Source organism: Rhipicephalus microplus, chromosome X (assembly GCF_043290135.1).
Source record: "Rhipicephalus microplus isolate Deutch F79 chromosome X, USDA_Rmic, whole genome shotgun sequence".
Taxonomy (NCBI): Eukaryota; Metazoa; Arthropoda; class Arachnida; order Ixodida; family Ixodidae; genus Rhipicephalus; species Rhipicephalus microplus.
The window spans coordinates 123,951,207-123,977,623 of NC_134710.1; the positions used below are offsets into that span (position 1 = coordinate 123,951,207).

A 26,417-nucleotide genomic window follows, 5' to 3' on the forward strand; every position below is an offset into this window, starting at 1 on the left:
AGCTGCCATAGAATAATAATGTCCTTAGGGGAGGGCAGGGTGGAGTTGGAGGACTCGCTAGAGTGACACGTACGACCTTTGCCCATGTAACGGGCACTCACCACTTGGTGCAACACACAAGTTAAACACTTCACCACCTCCTTTGGGCTTTCACCTATTGCCAAGCCGGTGACAACATACCGGCGAAGGTTGGAATCTGACATCAGATAGACTTGTATGGGTACTGTTGCTTCTTCAGATATCACCACAGCCTGTAAGTGTACCTAATTGAACCACATCTTGACAGGAGCCCACCCACACCTGTACAGTTTTCGGAAATTCGTGGATGGCCAACCTTTGAAAGTAACTTATTTTTAAACTGGAATTCAGAGCGGGTTGAAGTGCGTAGCTTGAGAACAATGCAACAACGAAGCAAGCAAGGGGCTTCATGAGCACTCGCAGCGTGGAATGACCCTGAAGCACGGAATGCAGAGAACTTACCTTGAGGAGCAACACAACTCTGTTTAGACTCCAGAGAATCCACCAATGCAGCTGATACGGGATACGAAGTATATATTTTGCATTAGCGAGAGCTGGAGCCACTCTGTTCTTTATTCATCGGTGTACAAGTGTCCACACTTGGGCCCATATTCTGAAATGATCATGAAAGGCGACAGTATCAGCTTTGGTGACTTAAATGCTGATGTGTTCAATAACCGACCAGTGCATTTTCATTGTTTCACTCGCCGTTGGTTTACGAATGACTGACAACGCTAGAGTGAGCGTCTGTATGAGTGCAGAGTGACTCGAGTGTGGTGTTTTTCAGCATACACTGGCTTGTACGCAACGGCCAGGCTTGGCTGTGGCTACTTAAAATATAAAACTTCTTGAAAGTGCTTTCAGCATATTTTGTGCAATTGTTTAAAGCACAGTATAATATTTAAAGTGACTGTGTGAAATTCATTTTTGTTGAGAGTTTTAAGAGGCATACTCAGAGAGTTCAGCTGTAGTGTGCTCCCCGCAGGGGCATCTACACAGGCAGGCGTTTGGTGCGCAGTGAAACCACGGACCCAAGCTAATGGGAAGGTTTCGATCTCCTCCCACACCTAGCCATGCATGGCAGAGCTGTGTCAGGGAAAGGGGATCCTGGGGGTTTAGTCGAAGCCGTGTGTTTGGACCTTTAAGGCCCCCCTGGCAGAGGCAACACAACCTTTTGACCCAGGCTTCACATAGACGGCACCCTGGGCTGACCCACCCACGGGAAATCGGTGGTTGCCTTTTTCTATCTCTCTCTTTGACCTTTTACTTTTCTCTTTCCTTGCTGTCCTGTCTCCTACTCTCTTCAGTCACTTCCCACTTTTCATAGGTGGCTTGAGTTAACCCTGTGCAAATTGTCAACCTCTTGGTCTATGCGCATTTGGTTATAGTAGTGATGTACGGCTGGCGTGTGCATGTCTTCGGTGCCTCGAATCTTGTAGCGTCCCCATGTTGAACTTTGTGGTAGGGGGCCGCCACCGCTGCTAAATCAAATCTCAATATCATGTATCTAGCATTCCCTTTACTTAACGATCGTACCGCTATGAAGCGAGTACACACCGATGAATTTTCCTTTTTGAGTCGTCCCCAACAAAAACTAACAAAAAACAGCTAGAACCATGTCCCTTTCATAGTATCCCGATCGCTGATAGCCACCTTAAAAATTTATTATAAAGTTGTAAAAATGGCCAGTAGAGACCTCCTTCTTGAACTTCGTGACAGGAAACAGTTTGAAAAACTGAAGAATCTGCTAACTTTTGGTGACATCCTCATCGCTGTAACACCTCACTGATCCATGAACTCCGCACGCGGAGTTGTATTGGACAGAGGCCTCTTTGACCTATCGAAACAGAACTCGAAAGCTGGAAAGTCACAAATTTCAAACGAATTGTCTTCTGCAGAAATAATGAAGATATCCTAACACCTTATACTCACATTTGCTACCAGTAAACTATCATAAACAATAGAGACCAGCTACACAAAGACATCTGTTCATCCATACATTCCAAACCCCCTGCTAATGCTTTTAATGCGAACAATTTGGCCATTAATGTTAATCAAGGATTTGCATGCTCACACTTACCACTTCAAACGTGCCTTGAGGCAGTGGCTGTTCAAGCCGTCCCTTTCAATAAACTCGTCACCGTCTGCTCTCGCTATATACCCCCACAGTATCAGCTCCAAAAACATGAATTCTAGGCTCTTATAGATGAGCTTTCAGAACCCTATCTGAACCTCGCAGACTTTAATGCACATAGCAATTTATTGAGGGACCCTCGCTGCAATGCACGAGGACGTCTAATCGAACGGTGCCTTTTTTCCCCTGGTGCGTGTCTCTTGAATCGTACAAGCAGCCAACATATTATAGTCTGGCAAACAACACCTACTCGTTCATAGATCTCAGCATCACATCCCCTACACTTCTACCCCTTCTCAACTGGAACATCATTAACAATTCTTACGGAAGTGACATCTTTCCGATAATTCTGAGCACACGATTAGGTTATGAAGGTCCTGCACAGATTCCCAGATGGCAGATAGGCAAGGCTGACTGAGAACAATTTCAAAAACTACTCACATAAGTTGGTCTGATATGCGTGACTTAAGCATAGATGCAGCTGTAGAGTATTTTACAGGTCTTCTTATTGATGCTGCCACAAATTGTATCCCAACTATCCACCAAATGATGTGTTGCTTGGTGGAATAGTTATTGTCAGAATGCTTGTGCCTCTCTATCTCACACACTATGTTTGACTGCACATATGTAGTTGATGTATCAGTTCGTTATAAATCATGCAACTTTCTCTATGTGAACGACAGGTTCAATTAGGTTTGAACAAGGTTTCTCAATGGCCAGATGAGATTGGTTTTAAGCTAAACGCCTAAAAGAGCACTTGCGTCTTGCTCTGGCAAAAGAGGGGCTTTCGTCCCGATCCCGAGATTGACCTGCATGGTCAACGTCTGTTTGTACAATCTGAGCATAAGTTTCTGGGTCTAATATTAGACATGAAACTAACCTTCATACCAACATCAAGTATTTAAAGAACAGGTGCTTAAAAACAATGAATATTTGAAAGTGTTGTCATGCACTATGTGGGGTAGTGACAGGAAATGCCTGATGAATTTCTGTAGAATCCTGGTACACACGCGCCTAGAGTACGGTGCTATAACGCACCAGTTTGCGGCACGATTAGCAGGGGTGCAACAACTGCTGCGCCAATTTGATACAATTCCTCATTTGTGCACCGAGCTGTGCCAAAATCATGAAATTTGCCAAAATTGTGCCATACTGCGCCAAAATGTCCGATCAGCCTCAAAATTTTCTCTTTCCCTAATTTGAGTGAGACATGGTGGCCACTTTGGCCACCTGTAGTTTGTCATCAGTCTAGGGATGCAGGCATGGAAACCGTAACCTTAAATCACGGTATAATGCATTTACTCATTAGGCCAGTGAACTTACAAAATGCAATCGACCAGGTAAAGTAACAATGCCGCGTGCCCACTAGTTCACTGACCTCAATGGATATCCATCGGTGGGACGACGCAACTTCAAAACGAAAATGTGTTGCCATAGCCAGCAGCACTTCGCGGGAATCATGAATTTTCTAGTCGGCAAACGTGGCCATGGCATGTTACAAACCAGTAGGAACTAAAGCTGGAAGCGTACGAACTCACAGTACGTCGAGTTTGTTATGGTTTCAGCTTTAGTTAATGCCATGACTACGTTAGTTGCCATAGCAATGCCACATGCGATAGATATCCGGTGCCGTCACCAAGCCAAAGGGCGCCTTTCGAACCCGCCTTTCAAGCGAGCCTAAAAGTTCTGCCCTAAACCTAACCCTTTCGTGAAAAAAAAAAAAGGGGGGGGGGGGGGGAGTAGTACGGAAATTTTTTGGTCTTGTTCTAACTTGTGCAAAAACACTGCTTAAGCTGTCTTTGCCGCAGTACACAGGCAGTTTGCAGAAAGGTGTTGTAAGATTTGGAAGGGGCTTATAGCAGTAGGCTCTAGACACAGCACAGTTTGTTCAATTACTGATGCGTGTATATGCCGTATGATTGCGAGTGCTAATATGATCGCTGATGTCTAAAAAAAGTTACTGGCAAAATGATTTGAATATGACATATCTGTAGCTGTAAAAGAAAATCAAATAAAACTGTGCGCCAGTTTTTTTTTTTACCAGTTTTACGATAGTCATGGTGACCATCTTGGGAGATCCACATTTGAATCCTCAGACTCTGTCAAACAATTTGACAGGCGTGGTGAATTCTGATGTGGAGATTATTCGCTGAGTGGGATGATTAAAGAAAATACTACTTTTGTTGAAATAGCTGCACTCATATTCACTCTGCATGATTTAGGGAATGTTGAATGGCTTGTACGTATATATAAATTTTTTCTAAATATAAGCTTTTTTTCTCAAACTGCTTCAAATTTGGTCTTTTGTGATAAACATTCAATGTTTTTTCCCGTGTAACCTGTTTCAAATTTGTATTTTAGTGCTCCAAGAATAACATTTTGCTGCTCCGAAAATTGCTCCAATTATATTTCAGCTGTTGCACCCCTACAGCAGCTTTAAAAATGATCGACCCTGTCCATTATCTAGGCATTGGCCTTTTTACGGGTGCTTTTTGAACTAGCCCCGTAGAGAGTCTGTACGCAGAATCAAATGAATGGTCGCTCCATCTGCAGATTTGTTACATATCTTTGCATACTATCTCAGGGTGAATGCGGACAAGGAACACCCCACTCACTTCACAATTAATGACCTGTCCAATTCTACCTTGTTCCACAACTGTCCCTTGCTCAGACAGCCATACTTACTCCGTGTGACACCCTGCAGCAGCTTTAAAGATGCTCGACCCTGTCCATTATCTAGGCATTGGCCTTTCTATGGGTGCTTTTTGAACTAGCCCCGTAGAGAGTCTGTACGCAGAATCAAATGAATGGTCACTCCATCTGCAGATTTGTTACATATCTTTGCATACTATCTCAGGGTGAATGCGGACAATTAATGACCTATCCAATTCTACCTTGTTCCACAACTGTCCCTTGCTCAGACAGCCATACTTACTCCGTGTGAGAAGCCTCGCTGAGGATAACAGGTCTGCCACTTCCAGAACACCGTTTGATGGCTCCTGCAGCATATCCGCCACCGTGGCAGTGGCAGGTTATAGACTGTGACATATCTTTTATGGAAATGACTTAACAGGCACCTACTACACATATCCGCATGCACTTCCTCCAACTCCAACACAAATACACATGCCGAAAATTTTTTACAGATGCGTCAGTCTCACATTGGTGTGTCCCATGCTGCTGTTGACCCATCCTTTTCAAATTCTGGTATGCTGCACCCCCAAACAAGCATTTTTACTGCAGAAGCCTATGCGATATCTGTGGCTGTCAGGCAGATTAAAGAATTACAACTACAACGTGCGGTTGTATACACAGATTTGCTGAGTGTCGTAACAGCTTTGAAGATACTCAAAAAACATAAAAATCCTTTGTGTCACTTTACTCTCTGTTATGCACGATAAACACCCTAAAATGACATGTCATTGTGTGCTGGGTGCCAAGGCACCGCGAGATCGCTGGAAACGTGGTGGCGGATCAGCTAGCTGCGTATGTGCATGACCATGCATCCGCCAGTACATGCATGGCCGTCCCTGCACTTGACATGAAACTTTTCCTACGACGGGAGCTCAAGGCATGCTGGCAGCGCCTATGGGATAGGCAAACTGAAAACAAACTACATATTATCAAACCGATACTTGGAAATTGGCCACCAGTATCTAGATCATGCCGCACACAAGTAACATTTACAAGCTTACAGAGAGGACACACACACTCTACAGATTCATCCCTTTTGTCTAGCGGTGACCTATCTATCTGTGGGATCCTGCAGGGGCGCCTACGCAAGCAGGCATTTGGTGTGTGGCAACACCAGGGACCCGAGCTTATTGGGTGGTTTAGACTCTCTCCCACGCTTAGCCGTGCATGGCTTAGCCAAAGTCGGGGAAAAGGAGATTCTGAGGGTTGAGCCAACACTGGGTGATTGGACCTTTAAGGTCCCCGGGAGAGGCAAAACACCCCTTTGGCCCCAACATCACGTAGATGGGCACGCCTGGGCTGACCCACCCAGAGAGAATCGGCAGTCGCCTTTTTCTCTCTCTCTTCACATCTTCGTCTTTATCTCTTACTTTTAATCTGTGCTGTCTGCTCCTTGCTTCCAGTTACTTCAAACCTTCTTGACGGCAAGGGTTAAACCTTGTGTATCATATCCAGTCTTGGGTATATATATTTGATTATAGTGGCAGTGTATAGCTGACGCCTACAGGCTTTTAAACCTGCTGCGTCCCCATGTTGACTCGGTGGTGGGTGGCTATCAGCCCCGGCGAGTTTCGAAATTCTCTCATTTCATTTCACTTATTTGACCCTAAGGGCTTAAGAACGAGCATTACATGGGGGGGGAGAATACAATACAGAGTACAACGAATGAAGAAAAACAAATAAAAAACAAATATGAAAAAAAATGGCAGAATCCTTCCCCCGCCCTTCCAGAACGGCCTCCCAAGAGAGGTTGCACTGAAGTACTATTTTATTTCACCATCCTATTTGACTTGGACTACTTTCCTCATTATCACGTCCTATGTAGTGAAGGAGCAATAAGTATGCGCAAACTGTCCCCTTTTATCGTGTCGAAATCTCTAGCAGAAGCAATTGGCAAAGACTACAAAGTCTAGAAAATGACAAGTGGAGACCTTCTCATTGAATTGAAGAACGAAGGTCAAATGGAAAAGTTATATGACCTTGTCACCATCGGCAACACTGATGTCACAATCACTGCACACCGCTCACTGAACACATGTAGGGGAGTCTTCTCAGAAGACGACTTTCTGAGCTTGAGTAATGAGGAGCTTCTAGAGGGCTTTCAAGACCAAAATGTAATCAATTTACAACGCATCTCCATCAGATGAAACAACAGAGCTCCAAACTAAACATATCATTCTCACTTTTGGTACAATGCTATGGAGGTCTATTGAAGAACCATGGCGTCACTGACCCCAAAAGGGCAGTGCTTTCTGGAGTACGCTAAAAAAAAAATCCTCTTGATCCAAAAAAGGGACCTGTAACCTGAGTAGTTAGAGCTCTCGCTAACAATATGTATCTGTCCCCAACACAGGTCACCATCATTTTTCAAAATCAGTTTCTTAACTAAGCCTCACTTTTTTTGTTTACCTTTATCACCATGGCTTTTATTATACAATGGAATTGTAAAGGCCTCATTCACAGTCTAGGTGACGTCAAAGACATTATCAATACGTTCTCGCCTGTCACATTCTGTCTCCAGGAAAGTATCTGGGTAAAAAAAAAACAAGCTTCCTGAGAGGGTTGGACGTTTTTCAAAAAGAGCGTGAACATGCCAACCGCCTGTCAGGAGGAGTCGCCATCGTTGTAAAAGGTGGCATTCCCACTCGAGCCATCGCATTAAACACCTCCCTTGAGGCTATAGCAGTTAGCATCATAGCATACAAAACCATCTCCATCTGCTCTGTTTACCTTGCCCCTCACGAACATGTAACTTTACAAGAACTTGAAGTCTTAACGATGCAACTCCCAGAACAATTTGTTTTAGCAGGGGATTTTAATGCCCACGGTTTGCTGTGAGGCAGTGACAGAACAGATAGAAGAGGAATAGTTGAAGATTTCATTTTGTTGAACAACATCTTTCTTTCGAACTTTGGTGCATCAACCTACTTTTCATCAGGCTCACGGAAGTTTAGTTGCCTCGATTCAGCATTTTGCTTGCCATCTGTTTTTAACGATATTAAAAGGGAACTGCTGGGATCTTCGTAAGGCAGTGATCATTTACCCAAAATCATCGAATCGCCACTCAAACTACCCACGCTCACCTCCAAACCACCCCGCTGGCTAATCCATCTTGCAGACTGGCTCCTGTTCCAGGAGAATGCGAAACTAGAACACATACTTTCGCAAGACATGAGCATCGATGACATAAACGATAAAATCACTGAGGTCATTATATAGCAGCCATGAAAAATGCAATACCACAATCGTCAAATCATGACCATAAAAAGCGAAATGTCTGGTGGACAAGTGACTGTACTGAATCAAGGAAGCTACAAAAGAAAGCTTGGGGCATCCTTAGGAGGTACCCTACATATAGCAACCTTGTGAACTTCACAGACAGGCTAAAGCCAAAGCTCAATATATCAGGAGGCAAGCTGGAAAAATATCGTGGCAAGAGTACATATCCTTTATTGATAGCACGGTCACATCCAAAAGAATCTGGGGCCAGCTGAACAAGTTAAGGGCAACTACTCATTCTATACTATACCCATTCTTACAAGTCCAGACGTACAGACTACAATACAAGAACAAGCGGATATACTAGGGGAACACTTTTACAGCATTTCCAGCTCAGACAACTACTCTGATACATTCCTAAAACAAGAACAGTCTGCAGAAAAACAGAAACTGCCTCTCACAGGTGCATCGCATCAAGCCTATAACAACCCCCTTACATTACAAGAACTAAAGATTGTGCTCTTTAATGGTAAAAATACGCATAGGCGTATCAGCCCGAGGGGGGGGGGGGGGGGGGCGTGAGTCCCCCACTTTCGACAATGGTCACTCTTGGCTGCACGCTGGGAAACCCAAGTAAGGCGAAGTTTACCGCCTCAACAGTAACCACTTAATTATGTTCTTATGGAAGAATGAAAATGTCACGAGGCAATGTCACAACATAGCGAAATCATATATGTATTTTCCGGCTGACAAGGGAGATAGGCTCGCCCTCCCCCCCGCCCCCCCCCCCACTCGCGAAAGAGTTGGTACGCCACTGAAAATACGGCAGTGGGCTCTGATCGGATCCACTATTCGATGCTACCACATCTCTCTGAAGCATGAACAAAAGTGTTGATGCTTCAACGGTGTGGGGAACCGCTTACGATTCTTCATATACTTGTTCAGTGCCATGAGTTAGACTCTCTACGAAAAAAATCACAGCATATCCACGAAGCGAATGATGATGAGTGGGGCGAAGTGTCCGTTCGTCCGTTTGTCTGTGCATGTGTTCGATCGCGTTCGAGAATGCAGACAGCGTGGGGGTAACATCGACGAGATGCGAGTCAAAGAAGCTGAGCGCAAACGTCTTCAACGCGCCCGCCACTCTGCTTCATCCATGCCCCACCAACGATGCACCAGGTTTGGCGTCTATGCAGAAAACAGGGAGGCATTCGTTCTCCCTGTACCCAGGCACAGCCCGCGCAGCAGCCAATTGGAGAGTAGCGGTACAGCGCCATCTAGAATATCCTCACTCAACTGCAGTTTGTATGTACTTCTATGAGACAGCGCCGTCTATTACACTCTTCGAGAGATAATGCCATCTTTTCTTTCTCGTCTCTTCTCTCAGTTACGCATGACACATGACAAGGTTAGACTAAGAAGAGCTTTGTCCCTAAAAAGCTCTTTTTATTATCCTAATGACAGCAACTTCCATTACATCCTGTCATGTTCATCTGTAGGGATCCCCTTTTTAAACTTGAATCAATGTTCATGTTTTTAAAAGATAAACATAGTTTTCACTTTATATTCCGAGGTGATCCGCAGCACGACCTCTGTACAGAGGTCGAGGCTGCGGTGGTCACATTAAAAACAGCACCTGCCTCGCTGCCCTTGGGCTCAAGGGCATGCATTGACGAGGCATTTGTGCTAATTTTATATTTTCCCAATCTAGTTTTATCACTACGAATAGTGCCTTTTATTTCCGCTATACACACCTCGTGTCACTATCATGATTTTAATACTTCTATGTTTTAATCCGCCTCAGGACACATAATTTTAGGCCTCTTTACAGCCACGTAACAGTATCATAGTTCATATCCTGTACATATCACATCAGTAATGTATCATTGCTTTTCCCTCATCATTGTTCATTGCACTCTTTGGCCATCACATGGCCCTTGTGCCAATAAACACCATATATCATCATCATCATGAGCTCTAGTGGGCTGCCACAGCGATATCGCATCAACATCTGAACATGTCGTCGATGCCCGATAAACCATGCGCAAAATACGATTCATCTTCCTAGAAGGTTCAAATTGCACGCACATACGTACACACAAATATGCACTGGTTAGGGAACGAGTACCAAAAACACAGGCACAAGCTAATGCTCGCTGAAAGCTTCGGTGTACAAAATGCTGCTCACATACACCAAGAATGGTTTTCTAGAAGCTACTGTCCATGTTGTTGAAATTCTAGACTTCACCACTAACCCGACAGTGATAAGGCGGGTTCATTTATTCCAGTCATGTGCATCACCTCGGCGGAAATACTAGATGGTGCCCGCGCTTTGCTGCTTTTCCTCAATATTCACTCAACGCGCATCAGAGGTGACACTTCTGCGATGATTTCAGAATATTGCTCCAGCTTTCGTTCTCTCAAAAACACCCTGCGTTTTGGTCTGTACTGAAGCAGTATCGCACTTTATGGCATTGCTGTCTGCGTAAGTGAAAAATCTCTGCTCGATGGAATACCAATGCACCTTGTTGAACTCAGGTTCGTCCACCTCCGTAGGAGCCCCACCTTGGTATCTTTGTTGACCCGGGGCTACACCTAGGGCATTGTGTTGGGTTTCTCACTACTCAACGAGGTGCCAAGGGTTGTCTTGATGCCAAACAATGTGTAGAGACAAGATAACAAATTTATCTCAACAATTTGGTCCTGAAGAGCAGCCATCTCGTTTTTCTTGTTCGCTCTTTTTTGTCAACTTCCACCCCTGCACCACACTTCCCTGTTTTCAAACTCATTAAATTACTTCCCCCCCTCTCTTTCAGGTAGGGTGGAAGGAATCAGTGTCGTTAAAAACTGGTGAATGGCTCTGTAACTGTGTTATCAGCAAAACATGTGCACCATTCACAACTTACACTGTGCTTTGCTTACAAGTAGTCTTCACCTCTTCGTGTGATCCAACAGAAGTAATAGGTCGCATGCAGTTTTCTCCCTAGCTTAAAGGAACCCAGGTTTCTTTTTAGCATTTCGTCATTGTTTAGGCAGGTGGTCATTGCTTGTCAGTGTTTAGGTTACAGCATTATCAAATCATCTGCCTTATAAATTAAGCAATGCACCTTGTATCAAGACAGCTGTGGGCAGTTTTATATTACCCTTCTTCTCAGCACTGCCTTTCCTTCTTTACTCGTCGAACACACAGCCATCTTGGCGACTGCAGGGCACTACACACTTTGTGGCATCCGTTATCTATGGCATGTATGAGATTCGGCTGTGCCCTTTCAAGAAGCGGAGATAAAGCCCATCACGGAATGGTTGAGATCTGCTCCATGAGGTGCCACCGACCAGCCATTATATTCTCCTGTACACTTACATTATGTAGACACCAATAAGTGTGCGGACAAGCGAATAACTGTTGCAAACAAATACACAAGCAACAGAAATGAGTATACTTACAACATTTGCTATTAGCTCTGCCATCGAGAGGCTGCCAGCATCTTGCGTGGAATGTCAGCTTCTTTGTCTACTCGTCTGCTTCGGCTGGCTCATAACAATGTATTTAAGAACCATCACTCATAAGTGTAAACTCGGGCAGTCTGGTTGGATCTTCCGAGGTAAAGTTAAAGCCACAGATGCGTAGCCTGGCATTGATCATATGGAGAGAGAGAGCCCAATGCTTAGCTTACTGTACCAGTCAGCTAAAGCAACTCTTCTCACCAGTTGTCTTGTATGCCTTACATGATGTCGCAGCTTTGCAAGTCACCAGTTGCAACATGGAATGATTAGCAGCATGCAATGCAGCGAGGGCAATTTATGGTGCCCTAGAAAAAAATCCTCAAGATAAGCGCTGTCATTCAGCTCACGTCAACAAGGAGTGCGTTGTAACTCGGGCAGACAGTTGCTGTCCACCAGAGGTTCGGTGATGCAGACTAAACATGCCCTATCAGATCGCTCGTTGATGTTATGTATAATGGAACAATACTACATCGAATGAAAGTGGCAAGTTCAAAGCTCGTTTGGCGTTGGCACTGTGATCTGTAGCAGCTCGCATGTTAAGTCTTGTACTAATAAATTACACAGAGGATGTGGAGAGTAGAAATTGGTCTGCAAGGTATCCTTAGGGCTTGCTTTACCAGCTTAATGTGTTCGTACAAAATGGTGAACGCCACCTTAGGGTCCCTTTAATAAAATTCCGAAAAAATAAATATCTGGTGGTACAGCAAAAAAATGTTATTGCCATTTTCAGCCTTGCTAAATGCATAAAATTAACATTGTTTCGTGCTTGTTATTGATGTGCTTTGCAGGGTAGCAAGAATGAACCCAATGCTGAACAAGTGACTCAACGCATGCCCCCAAGGATTTATTATGTGCTGTATCGTGTCGCCTTTCTGGGCCTTTTCATGCTTTTCGTGATCCTTGCTGTATACATCAAGGGAGGTGATGTTTCTGGGAACATGGAGCAGCTGTTCTCATTGTAGAAAATGAATTAAGAAGAAGGAACCCTCTTGGGCTGCTTTATGTGGGTCTGTATTTTATAGCGATGCCTTCTGTGATGCTCATTGTCTTTTGTACCTCGTCAGTGTGCATTGCAACAGTGTGCCTAAGTTCTCAGCAGGATCGGTTGGCAAGACCTAACTAGCACAGAGTCTATACTCTGTTCCAGAAGTTCCGTGCAGCAGATTCAAGGCTACACGACTCTCGAACGCAGGTTGTTGCGAAGCAAGATGTAGTGCCCCGTATACATAGCCCGTTTTTTGTCCTCGTGACTTTTGCAAGCGGTCTCGTCGGAGGATTTTTACTTGAAGGCTTCTCTGCGTATTGTAGCTGTGATTTGTATGATGATTTTGTTGCATTTTTTGTAGAAAACTATTTTTGTGGCTTCATGATACTGAAGAAAGAGTTCCTGCTTGCACTTGCTATAACATGCAAATGACGAAAGAAATAATGCTGTTGTGGCTCGTATGTGTCATGTTTTTACTTATAAAGTATGAAGGAATGGTACGACACTGTCTAAACTTTTATGAGTAGTCCGCACAGCCCGAGTGTCCACAGCGTCAGGGAGGACCCAGTCTTGGGTTGTGATTAGTCTGCTGTGGCAGATTTGGTCACTCCTGTCAAAATGGCGGCGCCTGGTTCACCTGTGTGATATCGTTCCCGGATCAACTTTTACTACAAGGGAGGGGAGCAGTTGGCTCTAAATGTGTTCGGGACACTGCGTAAGGAGGGCGGCAGAAATGCCAGCATGAGCTCTCTCATTAAGAGACCGGCTGCATTCACCAACATCAGCGAGCGTGCGCTGTACAAGTGGGTAGTGAAGCACGGCGAGGCACTGAGAATAGAGCCATCATTTTGTGTCGACCGCGAGTGGCACTTCGTTTATAAAATCTGACGAATCGTGATGCTTTCATATTCAATTTGGCTAGTGCGGCGCTTTCCACCGAAACATGAGCCACTGAACCCTATCCCTCAAATGCGTACGTGCAAGTGTCTCCAAGACGCGTGCTTTTACGGTGCCGAGGAAAATATTTAACAGTTTTCACAATTACAGCTCAACTCACTGCACAGTTGCACAGTATCCCGAGATGCTCTTGCCGCTTTCGCTGCAGCGCACGTTGCTAGCGGACGACAGGGCGCGGAAGGATACACTTAGATGTGCTTGCCCTCCTGATTGGTTGAGAAGGCCTGTAGCCTCCACAGTGCTGCACGGAACTTCTGAAACAGAGTATAGCCAAAGGCATCATACAAGATGTTTCGAAAATGTGTCCAATGATTCTCGAAAAAGGGGACTCTGACATTTTCTCGCTTACTTCAGCATTTTCAGTTTCTGTTATGGTCTCCCTCCATGTTTTGTGTTATTTTTATGGGAGAAATAAAGCTATCACCACCACCACCCACACCTTAGTATGACTTGAGACATTGATTCAGGCCGAGCCGCCATGGTGGTCTAAGGATTATGATGCTTGGCTGCTGACCCGCTGGTCATGGGCTCAATCGCGACCATAGTGGCCTCATTTTTGATAGAAGCGAAATTCTAGAGGTGTGTGTACTTAGATTTAGGTGCATGTTGAAGAACCCTAGTGGATCAACATGTACCTAAATGCAGCAGTTATGTGAAACGTGTTGATTAACTTTTTAATTCGAGGAGACAAGTGCTAGGGTCGAATGGGACAATTCGAATGAAATCAAGTTATATTTCTCTTGAGAGAGGAGGAGGCAGAAATAAAAATTGTGAGTACAGCTTCACAGCCGTCCCTACCCCCTTTGTTATTGGTATGACATGGCAGAGCACGCAGGTTATACATGATGGATACATTGAACATAGTGTACAATCTAAAGTATTTCTTTTTAAAATATAGTTTGGTACAAACAAGGATACACTGCAATATAGACAAAAAGATTACACATACTTCTCAAACCCAAACATAAAGACAATAAAGTGGAGCTGTGCGAATAGCAAAATTTTTGGTGTGAAGCAAATTCAAATGTTGAAGTGTGAGTGTGAATTGTATAGAATATTTTTTCAATATTTCTCAGACATTGATATAATATTTTTTAATACTTTCTAGCGAAATTGCAAAAAAAAAAAAGGTTGGAGAAGACTCAGCATATTCTTATGAGATAGAAACATGGAAGTGTTTCCTTGGGTGAGGTTGAAATGTTAGTGGGGGGGGGGGGGGGGTGTTTCATAGTTGTCTTATCAAGAATTGGGCAATGAAGAGGTTGAAATATGTTTATTTACAGGGATGGGGAAGGGTTGAAAAGTTCCCAGGCCACTATCCCAGGTATTACTATGAGAACGTGGCCTTGGAATTTTGACCATCCCCTGTACAAGATTTGGGGCACAGCTAGTGTTGCTAACAATTTTCATGTGAAAAGCAGATTCCATTTATTTGGCCTCTTCTACTCTATTAAAATGACACTAAAGTCAAACACTAAGTCGATGTTGATTGCTGAAATAGCGGTCCAGAAACCTCTTAATGCTACGTTTGTGCCAAGGAAGTGCTCATTTTGAAATAAAGTTATGTTTTAGTGGTCCGCATTGCGTTAGCATACTTCAAATTACTCACTTCAAGTGGAACCTTTCACGTCACTTTTTTGCACACAATGTTGCCCGGCTTTACTGCGCTGCCAACAGCACTAGTAGCAGCAGAGCGAAAGTAGTGGGAGTCACAGCAGCAATAATAGCCATTGAAAAATTTTCTGCCATGGCCTCCAAGATGGCAGGTGTGCTTGGTTCAACTGGGCTGTGCTGGATGGCATGACCTGTCCAGTTTAACCAGGTGAAAATTGAACTTTTGAACCAGTTGCACCGTTCTCCACAGTTACGTCTGGCAGTTCTTTTTTTCATGAACCGAACAGAAACGAACAAGCAGCATTTTATAACGTTTCTTGATGCACTGAAAGTTTTTTATTTAGTGCAGCTGGTTTGATTACTAGTGATTAATTGTAGGCAGTGACTCTGATATCATCGGGATCATTTTGTAAATGTGCTACTCATGGTGTATGTGTTCTTGTGCATTTACCTTAATTTCTCGTTAAGTAGGGCACCTCTGTTGATAATATTGTCGCTTTAGACATTGTCATACATTGAGCTTTCACTCTGACATAAATTTTTATTTGACTTTAGTGTTGCTTTAATTTCTGTGGATCCTCAAATGATGTGGTGGACAGGGGTGCTCGCTTATAGTCTGGATTTCTAAGGCAGCCTCGTAAATGTCAATACATCAGAAATTTTAGATGCTACAAATTTCGGGTGTGTGATTTTTCGAACTCCCGGCCCAAGTTCCAGGTCCTAAACAGGATCAGTTGAGCCCCCACTTCTGCCCATCTACGTATAATCTCCATGTTGGAACCAACGTTTTTTCGAGCCAATGCATTCGCAAGTGTAGTAGCGCCTGAAAGGCAGCTTTGCTGCAATGCGAGATTGTGATGGGTTGAAGCATGTTTAAAATCTGAAAGGGTCATCAAATACAATCGGACGTTGACCGTATTTGTCTTTGGTTAGTTGGAATAGTAAATTTCCAGTGCCAATCAAATTGAATAGCAAAAATTATTCAAAAAATATTTGAAATTTTGAATATTTACACATATCTAAAGTAAAATAACAATAATATAGAAATGATTTTTTAACAGAAATTGAAATATGGTAGTAATTCAACAATACACCGTACACGATAACACTCCTATGTTGGATGTTATGCCTGTACACTTTATTTAGCTATTGCTGACAAGAAGAGTGATTTTAATTAACATAACGGGTCAAATGATTTGTGTTGTAACCTGTTAAGTAAATGGGGAAATGTATAAGATAAAGATTCTTTGTAATCGTTTGCTCATGGGCTGGGTATATTGTCATAATTATTTGTTGCTTGTGCATTGTATACTTTATTTGCATTTTCGATAATTCTTGCAAATCTTTTCTTTTTTGTAATAAATGTATTTTAATCATGTAGGCCGTACCTGTGGTACCCCATACAAGATGGCAATGCTGAAGCAGGGAAAGTACTAATAAATTGTAGAGTAAAATTTTAATCTTTTTAGGAAGCATGTTCTATACTCTAGTAATTGGATGTACTGCTGAAGCAACTTAGAACACAGGAACTCTGCATGCTCATTCCCAGTTAAATTTTTTGAGAAGGAAGCACCCAGGATATTAATACTATTATTAACCTCTGTGGTGTCATTTTCCATGCTTATATCATTCAGTCTTGGGAAAGTTTTGCCTTTGGGTGTGATAGTACTAGAGTTCATTTTAGAGCTAGTTGCATCAGCCCACTCTTTTATTTTTGCAAGCACCCAGTCAGCCTTGCAATAAGTATCAGCCATTTACATGCCCATTATGACAATGGGCATGTCATTGGCATAATAAATTGGGTATTCTTGTTGCAAAATTGCAATATCATTCACATAAATTGTAAAAAGGAGCGCTTGTAAAATGGTTCCTCTAGGTACTCCTGCATGTATTGATTGTAGGGATGATTGGTCACTGCTTATATCAATATATTGCATTCTTTGATTATGGTACAGTTTTGGCAGGTCGTTTGCTGTTCCACGTATTTCATATTGTTTGAGTTTGCAAAGGAGGATTGAATGGCTTATGTCAAAGGCCTTTAGAAAGTCTATACTATATATGCCCACAACGTACTGTCCGGCACTGGAGGCCTGCAAAATTGTTTCATTCCGAGCCAGAAGTGCCGTCTGAGTAAATCTGTGCTTTTTGAAACCATGTTGTAAGTTATTCAGAAATTTTCAGACTGTGAAATACGAGTATATTCTGATGTATATTTCTGCAAAACTCCTTCCTGCAAAAACCTCATTGCTGCTATGAGAGTTCTGAAAAACGTTTTGTGATAATTTTTGCAGAGAGATGAAATTCGACTCATTTCACCATAAAAATTGAAACCAAAATTTCAAAAAGCGCACTTTTCGTACTTTTCCGAGACATCCAAAATGTGCAAGCATTATTATACATTGACCTACTTCACTTGGTGGGTGTACAAGCTGCTGTGTCCATGTTATTGTGCTTCACGTACATACGGCCACAAATGCAGAACTTGCACCACGGCGATCATTATTGGAAACAGTGCCGTTGTTCTGGGGCATTTGCTAGGGTATGGAAGTTGCGCTTTTTGGTGCTCCAATATTGCCGGTGATTTGGTTGAATTTCATTATTGCAAGGTTTACCAACAGCCTCTTTTTGGGCATCTTAGTGGAAAAGAGCTCTCCGCAGTAATAACTTCTATTCTCCCATTTCACCCGATCACCTATCTCTTCTAACTAAAAAGTCAGTAATTCTAATTTCTCTAAATAATGTCTCTAGCAGTCCTAAGATGTGGGCTACCACAGAACAGGTAATTATGAAGGCATTAAGCAGATATTGCATTTTCCTTCTTTTAGGCTTACGAACACATTTTTGAAACACTTGGTGTAGCACCAAGCTCACCAATAATTTTTCCCATATTGCAATATTGCACAACACCTTTTTTGACATGCTGTAATTATTGTGTGCCAGTGTTCTTGGTTTGAGTGAACATTACTTCTGCTTCGAGGGTTGTAATAATTTGTATCAAATACAGTAGACTCTCAGTAAACTAAAATTTCTTGAGCGGAACTGCTGCTTAAATAGAGCAATTGTTTCGAATATTATTGGTTTTGTACCTGAATGCAACTCCCTTGTTCATCTCTCGGTGAACAAAGCTCCTGTTAAATGGAACATATTTTTCTGGTATCTTTGGATCCCATTTAATGAGAGTATATTGTAACTTCAAAACTAATTGGAATAAGTTGTAGGATTTGCATAAAACCAGGACAAAGGTGCCAGCTTTTTCACCAGTTCGAAAAAAAAAAATTGTTTTAGTCTAAAAGAAAACAGGTTCATGTCTGTACTTCATGTATTTTAAAAGGTCTGCTATTAAGATATGCTTATGCAGAAATGCAAGTTCATCATTTCTTACAATGCCAACAGCTTCTGAAATTTATTTGCAGGCCCTTGGTCACTTTTGTGTTTAAGAATGTGTACATAAAATTTTGTGTTGGTTGAGCTCGTGTGAACATTTCTTGTTGGCGAGCTGTGTTGAATCAATGCTGTTAAGTGAAACCTGAAATGCAAGTGGTTTATGCTGTGTTGCGCTTTGCTTTCAGTCTACACTGCAGCAAAACCCTAACGTTACTTGACTAGGTTCAGTTTACAAACTCTCTGCTGGCGCTGTGCTTTGCTTGTGTCTTCGTTTTCAGTTTGGTCGACAGATGGCGGAAGCATTCTGTGGAGATCCATCCTCGCCACTCGCAAGGCTGTGCTCAGGCGCCCGATGAGCATGTTTGTTTACATTCAACAGTTTGGGGAAACTTTAAATACATCACTGCAACATATCTCAACCACTGGCGCTTATTCTGTGCTTGCTTCAAAATGCGAACGCGGCATGCTCTACAGTCTCGAGTTCACAGCTCCCAAAACATTAGGCATTTTGCATTGGTGCGTGGTTTTGCTACCTTTTAGTAACATTGTTCACTGCTTTCCCACATGCCCTGCTTTTTTGCCATTTGGCTAAGGTTATGACGAGAGTCATTTGAACAAAGCATTTAGAAATTTGTATTTCTATACAAACTAGTGGCTTAGTCAGAAACCTTTTCGGGAGGGTTTTCAACCTGTTCAACCATCATCTATGTTCATGTGTGCATTTATATGTGTGCGTGTTTATATGCACAAGCAAAAATTGAAAATATTAGGAGCAGGGTTTGAATCCCCCCCCCCCCCCCCTGACTATGCCGAATACAACAAATACAAATGACTTGTGCAGAAACACATGCACGTCGCAACTGACAACTGTGGCTTCCGAGCTTGTGAGCACACCCCTTTCAATGTAAATTTTGCTTAATGCTAACTCAACGGGCAAATCTTGTCCACTGCACTCGCTAGCAATTCAGCATGAATTTGAAAGTAACAAAGCAACAGGCATTTGATCCATTAGTTTATTCAGGTCTATTTACTTTTGTCCACTAATACTTCCATGAAATAAAAAATAAATGCACTGGTTGTCCTTCTATTTTTCTGTTAACTCAAGTTCGCACTCCATAAATCTCAAGTACTGGCCGGTACATATGTCCACCGCAGTGGCATAGCGGTTGGCACGTAAAACCTAAGATATTATTGCTTTGTTTGGTACTAACAAAAGCTATGCATGCTTTCTGGCAACTTTAACTTCACTCGTGTCTCTGTGTGCCTGTAGAAACTTTAAATATCCGAGTTACTAAATGAAATTTTAAATTGCGTGCAGAGAGCTGCTCAGAATGGCTAGAACACTCAACCTCTACAAGGCTGCCACCTTTCGTCAAGTCTTCAACAATGCACCAAAAGAAGTCTCCAAACAGCACGTTGGACTTGCTTCTTACAGCTATAGCCTTCTCAATGTGCGTAAGCAGTGCTATCGGGATTTTCGAAGGCAGCTTGAGGGCACCCAGACAAAGGAGAACATTTCGCTCAAAATGGCTGCATGTGGTACACCATCTGTGGCAAGAAGAGTTTTGCAGTCATGGTAACTGGAAAACTTTCCTACTTTCCTTACAATGTATCCTGCAAGGTAGTGCACGGCAGCATCAGTTGCAGTGCGTCGGCCATAACTGTCCTGGTTTGGGCCCCCTTCTGGCTACTTCTCCAACACGATTGTGTGGATGAGCTGTCCAAGCTTGTCCTCTTATTTCTGTTTTTGCTGAAGAACTTCAAGCTTCTTCGTGCTAAAGCTCTCCTCCACGCTGACAAGAATTGGATCTGCATCGCCAGCGCGATTTCCTTTTGTCACCATCTTTAAGGGAGTGAAGAGGCTTAAAAGCCTAAATATTTAGCCGAAGTGTCCTATCATAGGGTGATCTTCATCACTGCCAAACAACCTCACGACTTCAAAAAAGAGCTGGCAAGGAAAAAAGTAAACAATTGTAAACAAGGCAGCCACAAACTACATCCAAATTAACGTAAAATACCTACTTCCAATAGGCCCTGGTTGAGTTTTGCAATCGGCACGTGTCTTGGGTCCTTGTCATGCAGGAGCTTGATTATATCCAGCATAGACATCAATGCCACTCGGAGGGATTCTGTCGTCAGCTGAGATGCAAAGAGCTTTGTGCGTCTCTCACTGTTCTTTTCGGTCGTGTTCAGCATGATGAGGAAGTCTTTTATCACCTGCAGCACGGGAAACGATTGGCTCCACGAATATATTTGGCTCGCAATATAACACAACAAACCACAAGCATAAGAACACCCATTACCTGGATTTTCATAGAGTTTTTGCAGATGCCAGCAGCAGGGAGTTTGGCGTTTAGAACATGGAACAGGTCATTCTCATCGTGAAATTTTCGTTCTTTCACTGTCCCCGAAGCCTGGTGCATGGTGCTCCCTGTAAAACTTCAGCCCAATGGCGACACTCCTGCAGAGCAACTGGAAGAAAGATTTTAAAACGTCAAATATTTGCATTTTCATACCAACAAAATAAAAAAGAAAAAAAAAGCAGGAAATGCAAGCTATAGGGATGACATTGGTAACGTACCTGTGCTGCAAGTCTTACGCTCATTTTCTCCAGCTTGCTTGGCTTGACGTGGGAGGAGGTCAATTTGGAACAATCTTGAGATGGCTGTCCTTTTCAGCATCGTACAGGAGCTCGTAGTGCTTAAAATTTATGCAGTTGGTACCAGCCTGGTAGAAAAAGCAGTGGGATAAAAGACAAAACTAAGTTGCACACATGTTATTTCTAAGTTATTCAATCGGCGACTATTAGTTCAATCTTGTTTCAGTTACCTTAGCATATGTGTGGGTCAGGAGATGGTTTCTCACACACCTTATGATGAGGGGCATATCACTCAAGAATTGAAAAAATCGTCCATTCTCAAGTGTAGGGTGTGGAATTTCGTTCACAGGCTGATGCAACTTTCCCGATATTCTAAGACGCATCCACATTCATCGGTTGTTTCCGCACAGTCACTCATAACAGCCAGAGCTGACGCACCATGACGCTCAAGCTGCAGCACTGACTCGACAACAATCTTGGCCAACTTAACACCAGGAGCTGTGCTTCCAGTTGCAAAGCTTGCGATGGGCTGAACCCAATTATAAAATAGAGGGACAAACATAATTACAAGGGCATGCTCAGCCAAGATAGCCTTGCTTTTCTCTTTTGTGCTTTCGAACTCCACGAAGCCATCAAATTTGTATGTTCACTTATTGACCTCGACTCCCTTCCCGAGTTTGATTTCGTCAAGCACGATTGTGCCATACTCTAACATCACGCTTGTCTGCAAAAATGCCTCAAGCGTTTGCAGGACCACATGATTGTAACCGTGCTCGCACGGTACACCTGAAATTACTTGGTTAAGTTGGTGGGAGGTTGGTAGGGGAAGCGAGTTAATCTTCTGGATCAACTTGTAGGCTTTTGGGCTTGAAATGTGAAGAAGGCAGTTGAGCACCCAGCTCCTAGTGTAGTGTACTTCCTGTACACTCTTTGCTTCTGTTTGTTTCCATCTTGAATGACAGCTCTTGAAGAGGTGTGGAAGCGACATTAAATGGTAACTAATTGATGTGCACCTTTCACTTGTCAGCTGCTCTTTTAGTTGTGCCACATCTTTTAAAAATGACACTCTTGAGGCTGCAGCCCCGATTGCTTTTTTTTTTTTTTCAGATTCTTGACACTTTTTGTCATCAGTCGTGCTTTTTTTATTTTGAGAAAATCTCTTCAAAAGTCTGTTTTTTTTGTTTTTTTTTCAGTACGGCAGAATGAACTCACTGGCTGCTTGGAAGGTACCTGGCATCTGAGTGACATGCAGCTGTTGCCTTGTACATCATATCTGGAGCATGCATGAAGCTTGTGCACATTGCTCACGAGGTCACTAAGGTCACGCATAGTCCCAATGTTCACGCTCACGAAATCTTTCGCCTCGCGGCCTCTTCCACTTGCGGTTGTCACTCTGTCACTGTCCACAACAACGCATTTCTTGATTTGCAGCGCCTTAAGTTCAAACTTCAGTGTGAAAAATGCTGTAAATTTACTGCTGTCGTTCCCCACTGCGATTTTCTGCCATGATGGTGGCAGCTTTGCACATTCAGTTTTGTTAAACGATGGCGCGGACAACTCGGGCATATAGTCTTCTACGGCATCAGCAGTAGTTGTGCTGCAAGAAGCTTGTTTGGATTGCGGTGATGCAGTTTCAAGGTTAGTGGCCCCATTGCTTCCTTGTTTTCATGCTTTCATTTTCGCCTTTTCTCCGCTGGTTTTGATAAATATGAGAGCAAGTTAGGGAAGAATTTAAGCAGTGCATCTTCAACTAGGCTCTACTTACGTCTTGGGATTTCGATAGTTTCTCCATTCATCAGATGCACATACATTCTCTGAATGTCCTGGTCGTGAAAATGCAAAGAGCATACTCTGTTCATGGCTGTGATGTTCTTGTCGGTGTTGGGTATGGCCCGGTTTCACGCCGAACGTTGTTTCTTGTCGCTTGGAGTGACGAAGAAACAGCAGACCGACCGGCTTGTGTCGTTTCGGTACCCGCTCGTACAACCGCTTACACAACACGTTGGCATTACTTCGTCAGCTTAGATGCACACACAACACTTCATCGCATTCGCTGTCATCATCACCAGCTACGAAACACCAGAAAAGTTCCGAACACATGACAACGTAAGAAAGAATACACGCAGTTTTAGTGGAGACAAGACGCGGGACAAAGCGTGGGCGGGTGGGCGTGGGTGGGAGTCTGATGCGATTGCTGTGCCAGTCGAAGCGGAAGCGGTAGTGGTTCCGCGCAACGCGGCGCAGTTTGTAAACTCAACCTAGTCTAGTAACATTGGCGAAACTCATTCATTGATCACTGCGTCTCGTTTCTGCTATCTTGTTAATACTGTTTCTAGACATTGTGCATGAGCGCTCCGTCATGGGTGGCTGACATGCCGCGCGAAATGCTGCCAGCCTTCTGGTGGCAGCGCTGCTTGTTTGTAAATATACTCGCTTATGTTTCCCGTGTACTTGTGATTCCCGTTACAATTTGGTTGAGCTGTGGGGTAAAGGAGTGCTGTACATTGAAGCTGCACAGTGGTCGTCGACTCGTAGTTTTTATGATGAAAAATGACCCTAAAATGCTGGCAGTGTCTTGTGCGGCATGTCTGCTTCTTCCTCTATTTGCAATGGTGGGCTCATGCACAGTGGCTCATAACAATAACTTCATTGCTTGGGTTGTTGTGTTAATTGACGAGAACATTACACAACACTACTTTTCCAGAATGGCCACACTTTATTCAACCTGTTTTGTTCTGTAGATGCACAGACAAAGCTGGCAGGCCTGCCCAGCACCTTTTCATTCCTGCTCGCATGATCTCAGTCCTGATCACGATAAGCAACACTCGCATTTACTGCTGCGCCTATTCATTAGGCTTCTCAAACCTAACTTAATGCTGTTTCACTGCGTATTTACTATCAAAGTTATGGTTTAGTGCTGAATTGTATTAGATAAATAGATGAATCATTAGATAAATAGCCATCATTGTTAACGATGTAGTGCGCGGATTTGTTGGAGGAGCCAAGGTAGGCACATGTCTGAAAAATGTGTGCTCTACTTTCACGAGATGTGCACATTTTTTGCATTTTTTTGGGGTCTGTTGTAACTAGGGTGTCAATCAGACACCATGAAATATGCATTATATATATTTCCCTACGAAGTCTGAATAAAACTAAAAAATTATACTTCATTGAGACACAGGTGACATGCACACGTCTTAAGGATAGTGTATATCACCTTTACCCCTCTGCTTCCACCTGAACAGGGAGTTTCACATCACATTTGCCACCAGTCTCATGAAAAGCACCTTTTCAGGTGTACGTGTATTTGAATACTGTTATGTTCATTCAAATATTCAAACAGCTCAAATGTTCACACGAGTCTTTGCTCATGTGATGCTAAGCCACTGAATTGTAATGATGATGGCACATATTTTTGTTCATTGTCAGGGTTGATCACAATAGGAGGACCATGCCATTGTTATTTTAGTTACCCACAACATTTCCTATTGTGGGTTGAGCATCCCCTGGGGCACACATGGTTATGTCCATGGTTAACTCTCACATGGTTATGTCTTTATATGTTGTCGTGCTGCAAAGTTTCTTGCCTAAGTTAAACTGGCATCAGGTATTAATTTATAAAATGTTTACGCTTTGAGTGGCTCACCCTGTACCTTATAAGTTTATTTACCATTGTTTTACTGCCTTTTACTTCTCTTTGCCTGTTTACTTTGTTTATTTCTGTTTACTTTTAAAAAGCAAATTGTGCTACTTAATTGTTAAAAAATGTTTTTGTTGGGTGTGTCGGTTAATTTGTTTTTATTTCTTGTGTTTCCCATGAATATGGGGCCATTGTTATCACTGTCACCTCACAGCTTTCATGCTTCCAGATCATGACAGAGCATATGGGGTATTTCAATGAGTTGCTTAGTGGACCAGGTGACATGGCTCTTGCCATGAGTTATTGTATTGCTTGCCCTACATTCATACAAACATGTTCACGAAACTTATCATACAGCTATTTGCACCTTGTTGCTGTGTGCTTGCAGTCGAATGATATTAAGCAGTTGAACAATATTTTACATTTTTGACCATTTAGTTCTAATGCAGTAGAGCTTTATTTATGCTTCTTTATAAAGAAGCATCAGATAAAACATACCATTGGGAAAATGGACAATCTGCAGTTGCTGTAAAAAATGCTGAAGTTTCATCCGAAAAGTGATTCATTGATGGGGATAACAAGGTATTGAATTGTCATACGCAAGTCACTTTAATTCATTCACTGACCTTTGTCTCTGCTGTTCCATCATGCCAGCAAGTGTTCAAGTAATATCTGTTTGCATTTGCCTCTGCTCACATGATGCTGTGCATGTTAATGTTCTTGTTAAGTTGATTTTACTGAAAAAAATATTTTTAACCTTACGTTGTATATTTGTCTAATGCATTGTTACGTCACTATCAGTCTTTTGCCTTTCATGTGAAACTGGGATCTTGTTCATTCATATGAGGACTCTGCATCCAGTAAATGTATCATGCAATTGCACTTAGTCGCTGTACTCAACATTTGTGCCAAAAGATTGTGTTTTCAAGAAACACATGAGCTCATAAAAAAAGATTTAAGGCTGTAGAAATTACCTTTTTTGTAATGTTAATGGGAACAAAATAACGAGGCTCATCTGTACATAATCTGTTATATGCAGACCATGCTTGTTTTTTTGTATTATTTTATTATGTGGAACCACTGCTTCAGAGTTGTGGCTGCTTTCACCGTCAAGGTTATTGGCTTGTTGGGCTTATTCCTAATCTTATTTAGATGGGCACTGGAATTCTAATAAAAGAGAGCTGCAAAATCAAATATTTTGTATTGGTAGACTCACACCAAAACTGATGAATCATCAATGAGACCCAACAATCTTGTCATCTATATACTTTGTTATAGCTCCAATTTGATACTAACTTGACCTCATTAGCATGCTGGTGTCAAAAAAAAAAAGGATATGTTCATGACAAACGTCATAGGCTTTTTTTTTCTCCAGGCTGTTACATACTCTGCTAGTACTCGGAGGTGAAATAATTTTATGCACTGCTCCCATGCCAAGCGTTGCAGTCTCCCTTTCTAAAATTTATTGTTCAATTCCTTAAAGAGGCCCTGCTATACCGAATAAGCTATATTGTGGCATAAGTAGAAAGCTGGACCCAAAGTATAATTTTACTTGAATGGACAAACTACCTTCTGCTTTGACTTTAGTGACACACAACAGCGATTTTTAGCATTGGAAGTGACATCTGGTAGTGCGACATTGATGCCAGTGGCTGTGCTTTTTCATTGG

The 26,417-nt window shown here is 42.7% G+C and overlaps 1 protein-coding gene and 1 long non-coding RNA gene across 5 annotated transcripts in view; one reads left to right on the forward strand and one right to left on the reverse strand.

Moving 5' to 3' along the window:
* Positions 1 to 25,942, forward strand: part of LOC119176389 (chromobox protein homolog hpl-1) — a 43,684-nt gene extending 17,742 nt beyond the window's left edge. The window contains exons 5-6 of one of the 4 annotated variants that reach the window (XM_037427646.2): positions 12,358 to 12,576; positions 22,302 to 25,942. In XM_037427646.2, coding sequence (XP_037283543.1) covers positions 12,358 to 12,531 — 174 coding nt within the window. In that variant the 3' untranslated portion in view covers positions 12,532 to 12,576; positions 22,302 to 25,942. Of the gene's footprint in view, positions 1 to 12,357; positions 13,950 to 19,827 lie in introns of those variants that run through there. The other 3 variants (XM_037427648.2, XM_075877569.1, XM_037427645.2) reach the window with 3 other exon arrangements.
* On the reverse strand, positions 556 to 5,409 carry LOC142775729 (uncharacterized). Its single transcript, XR_012886954.1, has 2 exons — positions 5,088 to 5,409; positions 556 to 631 (listed from the first exon to the last, which is right to left on the reverse strand). It is a non-coding gene; the product is annotated as an uncharacterized LOC142775729 (long non-coding RNA).
* Positions 25,943 to 26,417: the final 475 nt, after the last annotated feature.